Source organism: Callorhinus ursinus, unplaced genomic scaffold (assembly GCF_003265705.2).
Source record: "Callorhinus ursinus isolate GAN/ISIS: 27379988/994484 unplaced genomic scaffold, GSC_fseal_2.0 scaffold16, whole genome shotgun sequence".
Classification (NCBI taxonomy): Eukaryota; Metazoa; Chordata; class Mammalia; order Carnivora; family Otariidae; genus Callorhinus; species Callorhinus ursinus.
Genome location: NW_027397078.1, coordinates 39,417,875 through 39,437,726, shown reverse-complemented (window position 1 = coordinate 39,437,726; position 19,852 = coordinate 39,417,875). Strand labels below are relative to the sequence as shown.

Here is a 19,852-nt window from a genome sequence, read left to right as displayed (position 1 = left end):
CACACACACACACACACACACACACACACACACACACACACACACACTAGAGACCAGGCAACATTGGACAGCTCAGCCCTTCGCAAACCTTGCGGTCTCAACACCCATGTACTTCTTCCGTCATTGAGGAACCCAAGCACCTTTTGTATATGTGGCTTATGTCTGTCAACGTTTATCATAGGAGGCCTTAAACCTGAAAAAATTCTGAACACACACAAGTGCCCAAGCGCACCTTGCATCCGTGGACAGTGATGATGTCGTCACCTGCTGTGAATCCCCTGGAAGAACACGCCATGCGCTCCTGCAGGAGCCATAGCTCAGAAGGCAGAGAGCATTTGGTATTCTCATGAAAACAGTGTTGGCTGTGTGAGCCGCATGGAAGGGTCTTGGGGGTGCCTGTGGTTCTCTGGGCCACACTCTGAGAGCATCTGGTACTGTGCCTAAGAGCAGGGGTCCTGCTTGGGTTCTGATCTTGGCTTCCCTGCTGGGTCTGTGTTTCACTTCGTGGGCCTTGATTCCTCATCTGGAACGTGGCTTCAGTCACGGCGCTGAGCTTGCAGCCGCCCTGGGAAGACTCAGAGCAGGAGAGCATGTAAGCGCGTGAATGGTGGCCATCGTCGGGTTTCCCACCACATTGAGAGGGAAGAAGTCCATCAGCGCAGTTCTTTCTTCTTCCACAGTCAACGATCATCTGGGATCATAGAATCCTAAAGGGGGAGGCCTGAAGGGCACTTTTAGGACTTACTCTGCTCAAACTAGTCCTTTGCTACCTCAGTGACCGACGGAAAACATGACAGCAAGAAGTCATAAAAAGTGTTACCTTATGTGAAGCCAGAAATCTCACGCCCCGTCTCATCTACTCATGGGCCCTTGTTCTTACCCTTGGAGTAAGACTTGGTGTCTCCTTAAGTAGTGCACACAGAGTGTTCAGGCCATTTCATTAATGACCTTTTTCTCTCATGGCTCATAATCTTAAAATCAGCACTGCCTTTGCCTTCATGGTATCTTTAAATGGGCTTCGATGCAATTGGGGAAAAACAAGGGAAGGGAAAGGTCAGAGGTGAACAGGAAAATCCGCTGAGGGAGATCTTGTGGCTCTGGCCTCCTGCCCATGCCAATCTGAGGCTCATGGAGGTCAGTCTGTTTTCATTGTATGTGCCCAGGGAAGAAAGAAGCAGCCTCCCTCTTCAGCAGGCCCAAAATATTTCATGTGGGAGCCAAGACATTGGTAAGAACTGCCTTTGCAATATGGAAGATGCTTTTCATGGATCTCACTGATGCGTGTTGACCCAGCTCAGTGCAACGATGCTGTCTCTGGGTGGGGCTGTAAGGCCCCAGAGAATGCCACCATCATCCTGGAGACCGCACAGAGAAGGAAACAGAACTCTGCGTTGTCCACACCCTTCGTGGAAACAGAATTAGTCACATAATGTCTGATTTAAATCGTGTTACCGACCGGGTCCAGAAAACATCCTCATATACCTGCCCTCAAGACTGGGAACATCTAACTTGGTGATTCTCACTGGGGTGACTGGGGTGACTTTCTCCCAGGGCCCATGGACCATGTCTTGGAGATATTTTTGACTGTCTTAACTCAGTGTTACTGGCATCCAGATGCCAGGGATGCTGCTTAACATCCTACAAAGCTCAAGACAGCTTCCCACAACGAAGCATAATTCAGCCAAATATATTAGTAGTGCTGGGGTTGACAGATTCTGCTCTCAGGCTCACTATTGCTCTTTTATGGAAAATATTGTTATGATGCATTAACGTCATCAAAACTTTTCAGTGAAAGCATCTGGACAATATCCCCGTATGTATGTCCATCTATAAATGATTCACAATATCTATTCTTTAGAAGATAGCCTTAACTCTCCCCCACAAAGATTGGTGGAGGTCAGCTTCCCTGATTTCTTGCATGAGCAGTATTAAATTTACATTTCTCAGGAGAATAAACTCATTGGAAGGGTCGGACCCCAAGCTGTCTGACGAGGACTTAATGAGATGCCCTCACATCTTTCTGTGTGTTTTGTGGGGTCAGGAGGATTTCTATTCAAAAGACCCCTAGCCTTCAGGTACAACCTTGTCATTCTCAAGAACCATTTTGAGTCTGGTGGGTGACCTTCCTGACCAATCAGAGCTCGACGAAGGATGAGAAGCCCTTGCATGCAGGGTTTCTGCTTCGGTCAAGAGAGCAGGGCTACGGGGATACACATAAGAGATACTTCTCGGCCGAGTCTCAGTGGTACTGTGAGAATAAATCTTTCATTCGACCCCGTGCCGTGCCCGCATGAGATTCCTCTCCGGCCGTGAATTGTTCCTTCACGCATAATTCACTGATCCATTTGCATTCAGCGGCACAGTTTATCAAAAGAATTTTGGTGGCCATTACCCCAGGTGTGTTCAGAAAAAATTGTTCCCCCTGTGTCTCCAAATGAGCTAATTCTGGAAATAAAGGGAGGGCAACCCTTTTTTGGTGTGTGTGATATTAAACATATGCAACATGGATGTACATAAGAAGAATGTATAATGAAATGTATTAATTCCCGAAAATGAAAAACCTTACCATCAGTCACATCTTTGCAAGCAGATAGAATATTGTCAGAGGAAGCCTATGACGATGCTCCTCGTTCACAGATGTTGGTGATGAAGAATTGCAACATGCCCTAATTGGTTAAACCGTTGGAAACCATCCAAATTCTGGCCAGAGATGGTTCAGCTGAGCGGGAAGAAAAGGGGGGGGGGGTGCCAACATCCTTGAAAATCACACTTTACAAAAGGTGAAATACTTAGGTCTCATCTCTCATAAAGAAAATAAAATTAAAACGTGATTTTTTTTTTCAAGTTAAAAAAGGAAATCAGTGCTTGAATGCTTGATACCGGTTTTGTGTAACGAAGACAAGGGGAGTGACTTCATTCTCCCATTTAATTTTGCTGCCCGATAGCTGTAGAGGAGTATTTCAGTAGAGTCCTACAAATAAAACTAATTCTTCTGCATTTTGCAGAATAAAAGGTGAAACTCTTCATGTATGCGCCACCACTTATGGTTGACCTTTATGTTCAAGTTAGGCAGTGAGTTTAATGAGTACAAAGGGAGGCGTTTTTTAGGTTATAACTCTCTGGTTACTTGGGGTTTCCTTTATGAAAATATCTTTCTGTTTACTTGGGATTTTCCTTAGTTTATGGAAGATAAACTTTCTACATTGAAGAAATCACTTTATTTTGAATATCGCAGAGGTAGCTCATAAACATTGTGCCCCAAATTAACCTCTTTGTCCCCCAAAACTGCCTCTTCTCTGTCCTCTCACCCCCAAAGCTTTCTCTAGTCGTATGATCCCAAATCCTTCTGAGAGCCGGCCAGGCAGAGGCAAGGACATTCGGGCAGACGATTCACTGGTTCGGAGCTAAGAGAGAGGTCAGCACATTCACTGGGGAATGAGGGTCACTGTAGCCCAAGGAACATTCCCAAAACATGCTCTCTGCAGTGATGTGAAGGTCGTCCCCGCGGTATTTAATTTGACCTGACATTCTGAAATGCACAGTGCTTGGAAAGGAATGATTGAAACCATGACCGTGTTGTGGGACAGGAGCCCGTGGGGAATATTCCTACCTCACTCTCCAAATTCAACATCACGTCCGAGGAGCGTGGAATTTGGCTTCCTGTCACTTTGAGAGAACCTCGGCCCCGGCGCCCCAGGCTGTGACGTTATGGGAACATTTCTATACGGGCAACGTCAGGGGTCATGTGCTGTCTCCGGCTTATGGCCACGGCTAACTGTGACTCACACACGTGATTTAAAACAATCCCAAGTGTTTTGATGGCTTAGACACCATTTAAAACTTGAGCGCGAGTAGGGTCCCTTTCCATTTTTCATGGCAGAAACGAGCCGCTTTTGACGGGTCATATTTCTGTAGCTCTCTTCAATGGTGGCTCTCCATGGCCGTGTGATTTACTGCCCGCTTCTAACAATATGAGCACATTAGGTGTCGGATATTAAAAAAAAAAAAAAAAAAAAAAAAAATGAGCCCTAGGTCTACATCCAAAGAACAAGGAGATAGAGGTAGAGATTGTGTCCTGGGAATGAAGATGGGTTCTCCATCCCGAATGGTCCTGGAAAGGCCTGCTCTCCACATGAGGTAGAGGTCCCGGGAGTGAGGGGGTTGGGGCGTTTTGCATCCCTCTGTCCCGTCCTCGGGGTCATTTTTCACTGCTTGGGGCTTCTCTTCAGACACTTACACCTGCTCACTCTAGTGCACCACTTCCTTTCTTTCCACCGTATTCAGGGTTACATATTAGTACAGACTGAGTCTTTCTCGAAAGGGATTTGAAAGGACCAAAGCACAATGACTGCCATTTCGGGGTAGAAAGAGTATTTCAGAGAGTGTACCGTTTCTCAACAGAAGTGTCTCTCTACCTTGCTTCCTTCTCCTCCTGTCATGGCGAACGGAAGCGGGGGCTTGGGAAGGGGGCCAAGTCTGCCTTTTGTTCTTATTTTTAGCTCACAATAATAGAATATTTTCAGTCCGTAGGCTTCTGCGGAGCTCGTGATTAATAACAAGGGTGGGGGCTGGAGAAGTGCTAAGCAACAGGGCTGTAATTATAGGACGGGGGTTTTAGGGACACCAAAATAAACCACACACAAAGCTCAAGGGATGCGGGGCCTCTCAAGAATGCTAACCCAAATTATATAGCCAGCTCTGCCTTCCAGTTTCTAAATTCCTCATAATAAGGGATGGTAGGGATGGGGTGTTTTTAATCAGAGGAAGATAATCCTCAGGTGAGACCATCTGACTCCTTCAAAGTCACTCTGTGTCTGTAGTTTTAATGATGGGGCCTGATGGTATCAATGGCTTCTGTTGGTCTAGTGGCTCTTAATGTACGTTTTTCCTTTCTTTAAATGCCAAATAATCTGCTTTTGCTCATAACCAATTGGATATTATCAAATGTTTGCAGTCTGGAAATTTCCCCTTGGTCTACTTACACATGCAGGCCTGGAAGAGATATTTGCATCTGGGAACAGTGCATCCAGAGGGTGTTTAGTGTCATCGTCATTAGTAGCTATTCACAAATTAGTTCATTCCGATTTAGATGTGTGCTTCCACGGACATCTATCCAATCCAAGTTGTGCCCGTGCTCTGTATTACCTCTTTGTCACCTAAATTGTTAGATGTTCTTATTTTCCATGGAGCTATGTACTTTGTGAGTGAAGCTTCCTCTGTGCCAAGGCAAAAGGCAGAAGTTGGGTTTAGGATGAGCAGCAGGGAGAGCCGTAGAGAGCACTGATACCCAATAATCAGCTGGGTTTGCATCCCATGGGCTGGTCCCAGTCCCATGACCTCGGGTAAGTCATGTACGCTTTCTGATTGATGTCTCCTCAACTCATCACCACAGGATGATAATGGTCCCAACTCATGGTGCAGGATTAAATGAGTTCATGCAAGAGCAGAATTGGCCTCAGGAAGTTGCATAGGGTGCCCGACAGGGGTCAATGAGTGTTCTTTGTGTTGGTTACTGGATTATAACTATGTGACTCTCTCATGCTCTCATTTGCTGGAAGGACAAGTCAAAGGTTGGGGCAATTTAGCCCGAAGACGATGCGGCCGTTCCCCAGCTGATGCCTGTCTGATTTGTCCTACAGAATCATCGATGGACGTGACCTCATGCCACTGCTTCAAGGGAAGACCCAACTCTCCGACCATGAGTTTCTCTTCCATTACTGCAACTTCTACTTAAACGCTGTGCGCTGGCGCCCTCGGAACAGTGAGTAAAACAGACCTTTCCACTCTTCTAGCACGTCCGCCATCGGGGCCGTGCAAGGAGATGAGATGGCAAGAGCGCTTTGCTCTGTGAAGGCTGGGGGATGTGTCCGCATGTCACGGTGCTTCGCTTCGAGCTCCTCCTCCTGTCTTGTCTTGTTCCTTCTGGTCTTGCCACAGTCCAGGCACACCGACGTCAGCGGACCCTGACCCTGACTTGTGAGTGGTTCTGCCTCCTAGGCAGAGGAAGCCCCAGGTTGCAGCCAGGGCACAGTGGTCCCCATCATTCATGGCCTGCTGGCTGGCTGCCCAGCTTCAAGCCCATAGCACAAGTCCCTTCTCGCTGTGACTTGGAGCCAAACCAACGTTCCACTTTAGGGGGCACACAACTTGTGTTTGTGCATCCTCTGCCTGGAAGGACATTCCTTCTCTTGCCTTTTGGGGAATGCTTAGCAGCTTAGCAGCACCCGCCATCCAATGCCCCCCTGAAACACCACCCCTGTGCCCACTCTCTAGCACTTTGTGCCCTCCTGGAGCTTTGTGCTGTGAAGCAGAATGGCATTTAGATGTTTCTGTGACTTTCTCTCCAAAGACTCAGCCATGGTGGGGCCTGAGCCAGATTCAGACCTTTCACGTTCAGTTCAAATGCCTCGAGGTCCTCGTACATCCCAGACTGGGCGTTCTTTGCACCATGCACTCCACCGGAATCGGGATGGTGTTTGGGTCTTCCAATACCAGTTTGGGGTTGTATCTGTCCCAGGCATAAAGGAGCAAAGGCAACCGAGCGATAATCCTCGGTGCAGGGATAGGCTTTAGATGTTTTTTTCCCCGTGTCTTTAAACTTAGAATCGTAGTGATGTTCAGATCGCGAAGAGACATGGGGGTGTGTGGAAAACGGGTCCCTGCCAGCTTGTACGTGCGGCAGGTAGATGTTGAGGAGGGACTTCCCGTCTCATCTTCAGAGGTGGAAGAAAACTCCCCTTTTTCTGTGCTGTGCTTTGGGTCCTGCTTCGGGAGGCTACACTCTGCCGGTCCTCCCACCTGAGGGCTCACTGTTGAACTCAGGATGACGTTCATGCTGGTTTTCCACACCTCCCACTCCCCACCCTGCGCACCCAGCCAGTTCGCCAAGGGCTTGTTTCAAGAGCAGCCTCACCATTCTGTTTCAAGTGGAAAATCACAACCCTTCCATTAGCCACAGAAATCGCAGTAGGTTTACCCTTCAGAGTTTCTACTTTAAACCCGGCTGGCTTCCTTGCAATGTTTCCCAGAAGACAAATATGAGAGAAGCATGAGTTTAGGGTTCTAGACCAGGAAGCGTTCTTTATACTGATCTCGTCAGTGTGTCTGTAATTCCAAACATCCGCAGGGACACGGTTTCTTGTTCAGATTAATCGACACAGTCAGTTGTGAGTCTTCCAATGAATTGGAGGTGTCCTCCTTCCCGCTTGTGTTTACATGGAGCCGTAAATGCACAGGATGAAGTTTCTGTGACTCTTGGCTGATTGAAGAAATGCGATAGCATGTCCTGAACCTCACAGAACTGCATTTCTGTAAAGCCAGCACCCCCCCTCCATGACCCCCAGTCGGAAAAGCCAGAAGGAACATATTGGATCAGGGGCTAGAGAAACACACTCTGTGAAGGAGGAAAGACAAAAGGGACAGAGAGAGACAGAAAATAAGAGTACGTGAGAAAAACAAGACCCAGACTGTGACAGGCAGCTGGGCTAAAATTTGCTTCTCAGACACACCCAAGTAACATTTCCTCCTGTGCAATTCTTGAACATCTGCTGCCTTGAACTGGCAACAGGAAAGGAGACAGGGCGGTATTTCAGTGCTGGAGGCATCCGTCCAGCTAAGGAGTCATGACACACCACGGTTTTTATGACCCATCTCTTACTTGGCTTTGATGTTATATCTGAAACTCGGTAACGGCGTTTGTCCACGATCTCCCATGGCTTTGGGGGTGTCTATCCAGTACTGCATCTATTTATTTATTCTACAAATATTTTTGAGCACCTGCTATGGGGCACCTTCCGTGCTAGGATGAGTGTCTGTCAGTGGGCAAAACAGACCAAATGCCCTGCCGGGCGGCTCTTACAGTCTAGACCATGATGCACGGCCGGCAGCGTCAAATGCTGGGAATGCAGAGGTGCGTGGGGGAAGTGTGACTCTCATCTGTATGGACTTGGGTAGTACTGGTTGGGTAGGTCGGCTGAGATCATCACAGATCTACTTTGGGAGGGGATTGCCGGTCATCGCTCTACTCGGTGTTGGGACACTGTCCATAAGTCTTAAAGATAAGAGGGTTGCTGCCTGAGCTCACAATATGTTATTAGAAAAGAAAACAGGGGAAGAAAAGGAAAGAAAAGAAAACAGGGGTGCCTAGGTGGCTCAGTTGGTTAAGCGTCTGCCTTTGGCTCAGGTCATGATCCCAGGGTCCTGGGATCGAGTCCTACCTCAGGCTCTCTGCTCAGCGGGGAGTCTCCTTCTCCCTCTACTCTCCGCGCCCCCCCCCCGCTCACGCTCTCTCTCTTGCTCTCTCTCTCAAATACATAAGTAAAATCTTAAAAAAAGAAAAAAGAAAACAAAATTTAGGATCAGGATTTAGTCGCAGGTAGGGGTGTGTTGGAGCTGGGTCCCGCTTGGTCGAGAATCTTTCCCATGTGCCGTTAAACCGTTGCTAGCTTCAAGTCAGTCCATGCTGGGCATATTTACCCCACAGGGATCAGCGGACACAGCAAATCCGGGCTTTGTTCCTCCCTGAGAGAGAGCTGGCTTACCAGCAGGTCATTGGTACCAGCACATTAGACCTGACCGCAAATGTTAAGGTCCAATTACCATTTGTCCTGATTAGTTGGAGCCCGGAGTATTCTGGACTTATTAAGTACTTATTTTCCAAACACTTGGAGCTACAATTTTGTTTCCACCCTCTTGAAACATGAATCCCTTTTAACTGCTATATACGACGTCTTCTCTGTAATTTAATAATTCCATGATTATAATAATTTTATAATTTAGTTGTCTCAGCAAGTTGAATGACATAATTTAATCATGAGTGAGTATCATCACTCCCATTACATTGTGAAAAGAACTCCCAAACACATTATTAGAACATGCATAAGTTTTCTTGCATTAAAATAGGAATTTTGAGTTAAAACGGAGTGTTCGATGTGCATTATAAGTCTTGGCTTTAAGTTTGGGCATATGAATCAGCGCTATTAAAAATTCAGCATAATGACAAATTGATTTTATGGATAAGACTTATCTTAGAAAGCAGGTACCTACTTGGCTCTAGGATTCTGTTACCGATTTTCAAGCTTGTGACTGTAGCATATAAAATAAATGTTCACGTGAATGTGTGAAAGCCCCCAGCAGAGCTGGTCACACAGAAATCCACGGGATGTGGTTATCCTGATGCTGAACCCACAGGGCCTCACAAATCCAGCTACATTTTCAGTTCAGGTTTTCTGGAAACTTTTACCTTATGATTAAAAAAAAAAATCTTTAAAAAAAATCAGGACAAAATGCTGTAGGATAATAGAATTCCTTCTCAAGAAATGTGTTCATAGTACTTGCTTCAGCAGCACGTATACTAAGAAATGTGTTCATATCCAACTTTTTAAAAGGGGCCTACTTTCCAAAATAGGGGATGAGGAAGGTTTATTCTTTTTCAATTATGTAATCTTGTTTATTATTAGAATTTCTGTAATGAATATGCAGATTTCTTTCACTCCTTTCTGTTTCCCGTGCCTATGCAAGAGATAAGTAAGGTTTAAAATCAAGACAGCATGGCCGTTGTTAAGGAAAGAAAAATGCTTGCTTTGTGGACCATCTAAATTTTCCACACAGTTAACAGATTAATTTTGCCTCTAAACTACACCTAAGAAGAGGGAATATCCTACTTACAGCTGCTTATGTCTTCATGGGTTGATGGTTACCCAGGGTAGCAGGGCTGCGGTTGGCTTTCGTCTTCGTGACTCATTCCGCCGGAAGCCTTTCCCTGTCTGATTGTCGGACGTGGGATCTAAAGGGTCAGAAATAAAATATCAAGGGCTGACACTGTGGTGACATGGGCTGTGGCATTTTGCAGCGAGGGCCTGCTGAGGATGTGCTCGTCCTTCAGCTGACCTTGAGAAGGACGGCTCTTGCCCTCTGCTGTGACTCGTGTGGCAGGTGGATAGACCGCAACCACTGGAGGGATATACGTTAGGTCTCAGGCTTTCCTTTCGGTGTGTGAATCCCTGCACCAAATGCCGCAGCCCGTGAGCTCAGCCTTCGCAGGCATTGACGCACGCATTGCTGTGTGTGCCTTCTGAGCCCAGTGGAAGGGACAGCACGCCTACGCACAGGTGTGGCTGTATGGGCCCAATGGTGTCCCACAACACAACGGGATCCACTGTAACAACCCGGGGAGAGCAAGTGATGTACAAGGATGGAGGAGGCTTCCCTGAAACTGTGAGACTTCTATTTCATTTATTTTATCTCATTAGGGCTCACACTCTCAGGAGCAGGCTGCACTTCCCGACTGTTCATTTCCTTTAATGGGGGGAAAAAAAAACTCGTAAATGGATTTTTCGTTTTCTTCAATGTAGTCCATTAAACATATATTTTCATACAGCTCTTGGTATTCTCTTATATTAGACAGTATTAGGCAGTTTTTAAAATAGACATCCAGGGGCGCCTGGCTGGCTCAGTCGGTGAAGCATGTGACTCTTGATCTCGGGGTCGTGAGTTCAAGCCCCACATTGGGTGTAGCGATGACTTAAAAATAAAATCTTTAAAAGAGACATCCATTTTTCTACTAAAGCTTTCATATGCCTGACCTAAGATTTCATTAATATCATGGATGAAAAAAGTGTCAGCCGTGACTTTGGTTAATTTGTGACAACATTGGGGCGCCTGGCTGGCTCAGGCGGTAGAGCTTGCGACTCTTGATCTTGGGGTTGTGAGTTTGAGCCCCACGTTGGGTGTAGACGTTACTTAAAAGTAAAATCTTCAATGAAGAAATGAAAAGTTACTCCCTTATAGAGACAGAATGAATCAAAATTAGGTTTTCTTTCTGAAATACCAAAAAAGACAGAGTTTTGGATGCTCAGACACCTTCTTCGATCGAAGCTCAGAATGTCCCTTATTCTCATCTTACCAGATGTTCTGTCTTCTGCCCTCTTCAGCCTGCATACTGGGTTCTACCATTTTATCGATTGTCTACACTGCTTGGCACATCTCCTCTCTTCGACACAGGGCCTAGGCCTGTTCTGTCAGGATGCCTGCTGATGTTGGAGCTTCCTCCTGATTTGCGGTGGTGTGCTCTGGGACCCGCTGTTTGCTACAGGGACATTGCAGTGCTAACCAAGGCACGTCCTATTTAACAAGTGTTTGTTATCTTTGCATCTTCTATGCAAAACTGTGTTGTACGTGGTAACATACTCTGTCCTCTGTTCATCTTTTATTCTTGAAATGCGTCACCTTTTTCTCCTGTGGCCATTGTCTGTGTTTTGAAAACATACTCGATAACCGTACACCTTGGCGTCTCTTCCTTATCCACTTCTATCAGACGTTCCTACTGCACACTTCGCATCTGATACCTCTTCTAATCCTTGTAATTTAGAGGGGTTTTGATTACATTAGTGTCAGGTTCATCTGTAACAGGAAAACACAAAGGAACAGTGATGTACCTCGGGGGACAAGGGGGTTCCCTTGTCCATCTCACGAGGGACACGTAGAGGTGGATGGTCTACGCAGTCTCGAGTTGCGGACCCCAGGCCCCCGTCCACCACCTGGAGGGTGCGGCAGCTTCCTGGGTGTGGTGAATGAATGATGGTGGTGTCGACCGAGGGGCAGCGGGATGGAGGAGTGAGTGGGAATGATGAGAGGGAAAGAGTGCAGGTCAGTTTTCTCCCAAGGAAGATGTGCAGACCCTCCCAAGTAGATCCTACAGGCCAGAAGGTGCTCACCTGCCCACACCTAGCTTCAAAGGAGGCCGGGAAGTGGCGCCTTCACTATGGGTGTGTGTCCAGGTAACACCTGCTGAGTGCGGAAGGCTCAGAGGACAGGTAATAGTGTCTCCCACAGGTGTTTCTCTCATTTATAGATGGGGAGACACAGGTGTGGGAAGCCGCGTAATTGGCATACCGTAACAGAGTCGGTGGCAAAGTCGGATTTGTGGCCACGCCGTGTGCTTTCAGAGTCTGCCCCTCCATGAATGGGAACTACTTCTCCTTCTTCTCCTCCATCATCTTCTTCTTCCCTCCTCCTCCTCCTTCTTCATTTTCAGAGAGCGAAGGAAATGGAGTGAGTCCACAGACAGCGCATGTGTAGTGAGAACGGGTGAGCAGGACAGAGGCCGTGATAAAGTCCCGCTGGGACTGGATCAGGCCCACGGCGATGGCATCGTTGGAGAGCCTCGAACGATGGGGGATTTCAACATACAGGGGCAAAGAGCAAGAGGCAGGGCGCTTAGCATGCATCGTGTACCCATTTTGTACTGCGGTTCATATTTCTATTCCCCAGTGATCTGTTTGTTTCTACAGCGGAGGGTTAGTCAAGGGAGTGTTTTTTGTTCTGACTGAATCAGCCACCAGTTGGGGGAGCTAGCATTGCTGGAAATCCTGCCTGGATGTGAGGCAGATGCTCTCAGCGAGAGCGAGAGCCCGTAGCTGCGTCCTCATGTGTGCTACTGTTCTCATAGGGGGTTCCAGCCAGGAAGCAGTCGGACCTGTAATCCATTGGCTCAGTGCTGGACCGTCCAGGGTCTGGGCTAAGGTGAACAGGTGGGATTGAGCCTGGGGGGTCAAGATGAACGAGGTGTGGGTCTACAGTGAGTGCGGACTGAGTTAGAAGACGCTGGTGCCCCCGGGGCGGCTCCAGGTGGGACGCCCGATGTAACATTTCTGGGTCTAAGAAGGGAACGGGGGCGTTGGTGTAGGGTGGCTGGCTGAGGAGAGGGGAGCAGACGGTGTGCTGTTTGACATGTGTCTTGGAAGCAGGGAGGTCACCGTGGGCTTGGGGGTTGTGGGACGGATTTGCAGACATCAGTAGATGGCGTCCACATTCCTGAGGGGGCATTCCTGGGGTCCCTTGAGTGTGGGTCCCCCACGGTTCAAAAACAAAGCGTTACTGAAACGGTTCTTGAAGAACTTCAAGATGGCGGTGTAGCAGGAAACCCTGCCAGACGGAAAACCCACAGTGTCTGTGCGTGCCTTCCATGATATATACACGGAGTCCTCCAAGCGTCCAAAGTACATCTTGCCAGGACTAGCAGTCCGACGGCATTCATCACGGGAAGTCTGGGTCCGAGTGATGAATTCAGAGCCGGTGTGCTGAAGCCGTTTACATTTAATTGTCCATGCTCTTTAGGAATCCTTCGGGCGGGGGGAGAGTCTTAAGACGTGAATGACAGTAAAGGGATTTAAGAGCAGAGGGAATCCACTGTGTGTCTTGCTTAGATGGATGCTTTATGTTCACAGCTCACTCCTACGTGGTCTTCACTCTGCACTCGGCTCGGTGTAGCAACGGGGTTTTGAGGGCCCTCAAAGCAATGTCACGAGGCAGGGACTGTGATTTTCCTGACTTTACGGAAGGGGAGAGTGGGTCACAGAGAGGGTCACAGCCGTGCCCAGCATCATACAGCTGGGACACAGCAGAGCTGAACGTAGAACCCATGCCGTCCGTCACGGCCGGGGTTCAGGCTGATCATACAACACAAGCCACGGAAACAGGAAACATATTCGGTTTTCAGGTAGGCTCTGCAGAGGTGAGAAGAACAGTCTTTCTTTAAAGTACAGTGGAATTTTAACAGGAGAAAAAAATGTATTTTTAAAAAAAAACTTTTTCTAGTATATGGAGAAATGTAGGATGAAATATGTTATCAAAATAATTTTGGGAGAGAGGCCAGAATATAGCTATTAGCATTTTAAGGTGACCAGATCCTTCCTATTTTATCACACGCCTGGGATGTAGTGTTTTCCTTTGAAATGGCACCTCTGAAGTTGTGGATTCCTGGGTTCCTGGTGAATAATGAATGGAACGGGGTCCATGTCTTGTGAGCCTACGTGCAATAAAATGGATTCCCATTGCTCTAAGTGGAGCAAATCCAAAATGGTCCAAAGAAATAGCACAGAGAATAAGCAATCTTTTTGCAAAAATGTTGGAATTTCAGATTAGAAAATGAAAAGGCACATACCACATAGAGCATACCAAACAAGCAAAGAATCAGAAAAATGAATTCTTCATCGTACACTTGTCGGGGCTGGGTCACGATCCCCCGCTGCTCCCGGGTGAAGATGCTGGAGATTTCCTGCCCGGCCTTTAAGTCAGTTCTGCAGTTCACAGCCGGGCGGGCCTGAGCGAAGGCGGTAATCGTGGGACTCTGTGTGCGTGGCTTTCAAAAGTGAGTGGGGAGCACGGGCCCTTGAAGTGAATTTGTTCGGGAGCCTGCATTCTCTGGGGGTTTTAAACACGCCGAGACTTGACTCGAATGTCAGGTTGGAAATGCCCTCTGGATCGGCAGCAGCCCAAGGGGCTTCCCGCACACATCTGTGTCTGTAACAGCCTTGGCCCTCGTGACCCTGACCGGCGATGGGCTCTCAAGGTGGCTGTGGCCTGGGTTGCTGGCAGGAGTCCTAAAGGAAATAGGTCGCACTTGGGAAGACACACAGGGAAAAGAGGAGTGCATGGAGAGAATGTTCAGGAAAGACATGTGCTTTTGAAAAACTCTGCTGGAGAGGTCCTCAGGGAACGGTGTCCGCAGCCTGGCGTGTCTGCCTGACTTCATCTTTAAAAGGCAGGTGTGCTGAGCACCTGGGAGCTGACCCAGGTGTGGGGTGGAGTCTCTCCCGGCATATCGGGGAGGCTAAGACGGGAGGCGTCCTGATACGGATGCCCCGTAACGTATTCACTTCTGGCGCACGCACGGGGCTTGCCCTTGCTTCCTACGTCTCCCACCTGCCCCCCAAAACCACAGAGAGGCTCACGTTCCCTTGCATACGCTCATCCGAGGTCAGGGGTTGCTCAGAGACAACGCGGACACCCGCGACAGTTGTGTTAGGTTGCTTCCATTGCTTTATTTTGTGTTGGCCTTGGTTGGTCACTAAAGATGCACGAGAATATATGCAGATTATGGAAGTGGATTAATAAACGCATATGGGATGCCACACAGTGGGAAGGTCTTTAGGACTTTACATTAAAAGTGCTGTAAGGAAAATGCAAAGGAGGACGTTCCCGTCCTGCACCTGATTGCAGTGGGTCAGTAGCTGCTAATTCTTTCGGTGTCTGCCGTGTTTTTCCACGCAGGAAGCCGTTTGCTGAGCTCTCTCAGGGGAGGCTCTTTGATGAGCACGCAGCTCCTCACAGACTCAGAACATTCTGGAATAAACAGGGAATCCGTTCTTTGGTAACAATTTTTTGTAAAGCAGGTTTTTCCCCAATATTTGGGGGGTAGAACGGAACACAGACTTGATGTTCAAAGAACTTAGTTTTTAGGGGCGCCTGGGTGCCTCTGTTGGCTAAGCATCTGACTCTTGACTTCCGCTCACTCTTGAACTCAGGTTCATGTGTTCAAGCCCCGCACAGGCGTTAAAACAAAAACAAAAACAAGCTTAATTTTTTAAATGATGTAACCATCCTACTCTGGGGTCAGTGAATTCTCCTAATTTGGCATTTTTAACAGCTTTACTAAGAAATAACTTACACACCCTAAAATTCCAGTTCCACAATTTTTAGCAAATGTGTGGAGCTGTGCACACCCAGTCCCAGTCTAATCTGAGAACATTCCCTTCTGCTGCCCATTGGCGGTCCCTCCCCATCCTCGCTAGCAGGCTCATTTAATTCTTGATTTGCTACTTTCAGGCTTTCTCAGAGCAGAGAAAATACAATGTTCACCGAGGCCTTCGTGTGTTTAAGATTGCGTGTGATGTCTGTGTGTGCGTGTGCTTTTAGCGTCTCTCCTGCACATGTCAGCAGGGAGCCTCCTCCCTCTTCTGGAAGGTTCTCTTACTTTTAAACGGCAACAGAGGCCGCAGGTTGAAAAGGTTGGAGAGCAGGAAATGGTAGAGCTGGGTGGTAGAGAGACAAACAAAAATAATCTGTTTGTCCGTGTGTGTGTGTGTTTATCGAATGTCCGCTCTGCAGTGTTCCAAGCTATAAAGTCCATGAGACCCAAACGACCATCCTGGCTGAGTTCTGTGTGCAGACTGTTCATAGGCTTTTTCTTCTCTTGCCTGCACCAGCATCGCCTCGGACATTGGGGGTTGGGGAAGAGGAGGAAGAAGGAGATGGGAGGAAATAGGGAGATTTTTGTGCATAAGAAGAAAACGCCATGGTGACCTTGTGTAAATTTGCCTCACAGAAGCTGTCGTTCTGTCCGTTTTACCATTTCTTCTTTGGCCGTTACAGCTTAATGCATGCTCTTGCTTTGCTTTTTGTTTTTTGTTTTTTGGGGATTTTTTGGTTTTTTTTTTTTTTTTTTTGAGCTATGGTGTTCTTCTTTGGAGCGGTAAGGACGAGACGTACGTCCGGTGCCCCGCATCCCGGAAGCACGGGGCGGCGTAGTGTCTGTGCATGCTCCCCTCTGCGGTGAGGCTCAGGGCGCTTCCCACCCCATGCCAACCTGTGTCCTTGTAAACCACAGGCACGTCCGTCTGGAAGGCCTTCTTCTTCACGCCCAAGTTCAACCCCGAGGGCGCCAACGGGTGCTTTTCCACACATGTGTGTTTATGCCACGGGCAGTTTGTGAACCAGCATCACCCGCCGCTGCTCTTCGATATTTCCAGAGACCCCAGGGAGAGAAACCCAGTATCGCCGATGACCGAGCCCCGCTTCCAGGAGATCGTCGACGTCATGCAGCGGGCTGCAGACCGCCACACCAAGACCCTGCAGGAGGTCCCCAATCAGCTGTCACTGGGCAACATTCTCTGGAAGCCGTGGCTTCAGATGTGCTGCTCATCTTCCGGGCTGTCCTGCCAGTGTGACCGGGAGGAACAGGCCAGGAGGGAGAGCCGCTAGGTGCACGTCCGGGGACAGAGGCCTGGCGCCCGCTCCGCCTCCTGCCTTGTGCACACACAGGGGGGCGGCCCTGCGGAAAGCCAGCCCTGTCGGCACCTCGGACTGGGAGCCTCTCTCCATCTTACTGCCCAAAGGCTCCATCAGGAGCCCCCCGGTTACCCCAGGGGAAAAGCAAAGTCTACGGTATACACAGGGATAAATGCCAGACTTGGGGTTCCATGGCCAAAATTCTTAGAGTCCTGTAAGTGTGGGGGTTCGGGTGGGTAGGAAGGAGCAGAAGGTATCATGCTGACACCTCTGCAAATGAGTGGACCCATGGCATAAGGTGCCATTATTCCACGATGCCTTGTGGTGTATCGGCCGCCATGATTTCCCTGGCACACCAATAAAGAACGGAATAGCATTTAAACAGCACTTACTAAATCTTAATACATGCAACTCAGAATGAGTTAAAGGACCATCTTCTTCACCAATAATAGGTGATGCTCAATTGCAATTTGATTTGGAAGGCAATTATTATCAGTGTTATTTAGAGCACATATTAAAAGCTATGCATGATAGGTATATTTACAGATACACAGTTTATTTCTTTCCTCAGGAAATCAGAGATAATTAAACTGTAAAACTAGAAGCTTCACACTATTTAGGTAAAAGCAGGAGCGGTTCACAGATTAGACTTTTCTCGTGCAGCAGACTTTTTTGTGAAATCCTTCGGGAACCATAATCCCAAGACGGTCTGTCCTGAATGGATTCCCGTTGCATAATTTATAGTGTTATATTTGGGCTTTACTGTTTCTTTGGTGAATGGAAGTTCCCAGATAAACGCTACCTCGGGGGATACTGTAGCACAAGGAATCCCTCCCGATGCAGTGCAGAATTATTGGCCTGGAAAGTGTATTACTTGGCGGGGAGAGCTCGTAAGCAATCCATGACCCATGCACAATATCATGATACCTTTCGTTCCTGCAGAATTTACTGATGAGACCACAGTAGCTCATATAAGTACCTTTGTTTTTTACACTTGTATTGTGTGGCTAACAAGTACCCGTGCCTTCCATCCTCGATGAGATGTACAATTTCGTTTTCATCCTGCTTCTCCCAACATCAGTAATTGAGGGGTAGGGCATCACCAGGCCACGTAGGAGGGGGTGGGCAGTGGCTCTGTGGGAGGAAGGTCCTGAGTCTGCACCACCAGCCCCCACGGAGGAGAGAATGCACCTGAGTAGAGGATGCTCATGTCACTCGATCAGACTCTAGACATCTGCCAACAGGATCATGTGGATTCCTTTTCGGGTCAGTGGAGAGGAGCTGCCGTTCCCGTGCCTATCCCTTTGTCTCTTTAGTGCACGTGTCCGAGCATTCCCTCTTGGCCCGGTGTTTGCTCTGTTCCAGGAGACAGCAGATCAGTGCAAAGCCTGGACCCCGTGTGGCCCTGCGGAGAGAATGTGTGCTCTCAGGCGCCCTGACCACGGGCCACACGTCTCTCCACGTGTCCCCCACCCCGGGAAGAACTTCCAAGATCCAGTAGTATTACTGCATTTCCTCCTGAGATCCGTGATTTCACATTTTACATCTTTCTTTTCTTACAACCTACAAGTGATGATTTTTCCTCCCCTCCCCGGGAAAGGTTGAAAGTTGGCGAGCAAACGGGTCTCTTATTTTTCGTGTGGATTTTGAGAATCTGTCCTATTGCTTTAGGAACCGCTAACAACTGTACTAACTTGTTAATACCGGGGTAGGGCTATTGCTGGCATTACTATGCAGAAACTTTAAAACCACTGTTACAAACTTAGGTATTACGCTGATCGTGTTTACTCAAAGTTTAACACACTCAATGCAAGTGCACTCTTCTAGACAACACTTCGGGGGGTGGGGATGTGTGTTGGAGGATTAAGTGAAAGGAAGCACTTTTATAGAATATGTGAATACGTATGTATGTATAGAGTTTTTCAGTCTGTACTGAATGTTAGCAGCCAATGAAGGACATCTACCTTTAGAAATAAAATCAGGTTTTAAAATATTTGCCTCAAGGGGCGCCTGGGTGGCTCAGATGGTTAAGTGTCTGCCTTCGGCTCAGGTCATGATCTCAGGGTCCTGGGATCGAGTCCCGTATTGCGCCCCCTGCTCAACGGAGAGCCTGCTTCTCCCTCTCCCGCTACCCCTGCTTCTGTGTTCTTTCTCTCAAATAAGCAAATAAAGTCTTAAAAAGAAAAAAAACCTATTTGCCTCAAAATAACTTACGACTGTTATGAACCAGGGTATTGGAAAATCAGGTTTATTCATGATAAGCTTAATTCTTAGGTTTCAACCCCCTTGCCATCTGAAAGTTTTGCTTGGGATCCACAGCAGGAAATTTGAATTCTTTTTCCAGCAGACACCTAGCAAGCCTTTTTTATGACCTGGTCTGTTTTGTTTTTACAAGGCCGTACCAGACTACTTGTTTTCAAAGCATCTCACTGGTATTACCTCTTGAGTTGTACGTCCAAACCTTACCGGGCTTTGGAGCTTTAAACAGATTCTTTTAAAAGAAAGAAGGCTTTCTATTCGTAGCATGTCCTAGGTCTGGCCACGCTAAGCAAGCAGGAACTGTGGACAGACCTCATTTCCCAAGGTCAGTAACCCTGCGTGAAAAGCAGAATCGCAGCCCGCATCGTGAAGGATTCAAGAAGAGAAACAGACATTGGATTGCCCTGGAGGACGTCCAGAGGAGAGGGGAGAAAAGATGCAGGGAAAGGACTCGGTCCACGTCTGAAAGACGCCGTCTCTAAAGTGACGCACCTGCTTAAGGTTTCTGAAAACGTCGGTCTGATGTCCATGCAAAGGTAAAATAAAATTTTCCTTGGCGACGAAACGTGTTGTAGTGCTTTGCCTTCTCGCGTGACTCGATGCAGCAAGTGTGTGGAGGGTTGACTGTGTGAAGCGATGGGGGCAGCTGGTTTCAACGGGACAAATAGTGCCTGCATCCCTAAGCCGCAGGGAGCGGTCGGAAGTGTAGAGACGGACAGGAAATAAAACAGCCCCTCCCATCTGATCAGGCATGCACACTGCCTCCAGTTTTTTGGGGGGGGGGGCGTGTGAAAAATGCCTTAAT

General features: G+C 47.9%; 1 protein-coding gene across 4 annotated transcripts in view; it reads left to right on the top strand.

The window, feature by feature from the left end:
* The window catches only part of STS (steroid sulfatase), a 156,123-nt gene extending 136,521 nt beyond the window's left edge, over positions 1–19,602 (top strand). For all 4 annotated transcript variants that reach the window (XM_025857406.2, XM_025857407.2, XM_025857405.2 and 1 more), the window contains 2 exons: positions 5,640–5,761; positions 16,388–19,602. In XM_025857406.2, coding sequence (XP_025713191.1) covers positions 5,640–5,761; positions 16,388–16,761 — 496 coding nt within the window. In that variant the 3' untranslated portion in view covers positions 16,762–19,602. The remainder of the gene's footprint in view (positions 1–5,639; positions 5,762–16,387) is intronic.
* Positions 19,603–19,852: the final 250 nt, after the last annotated feature.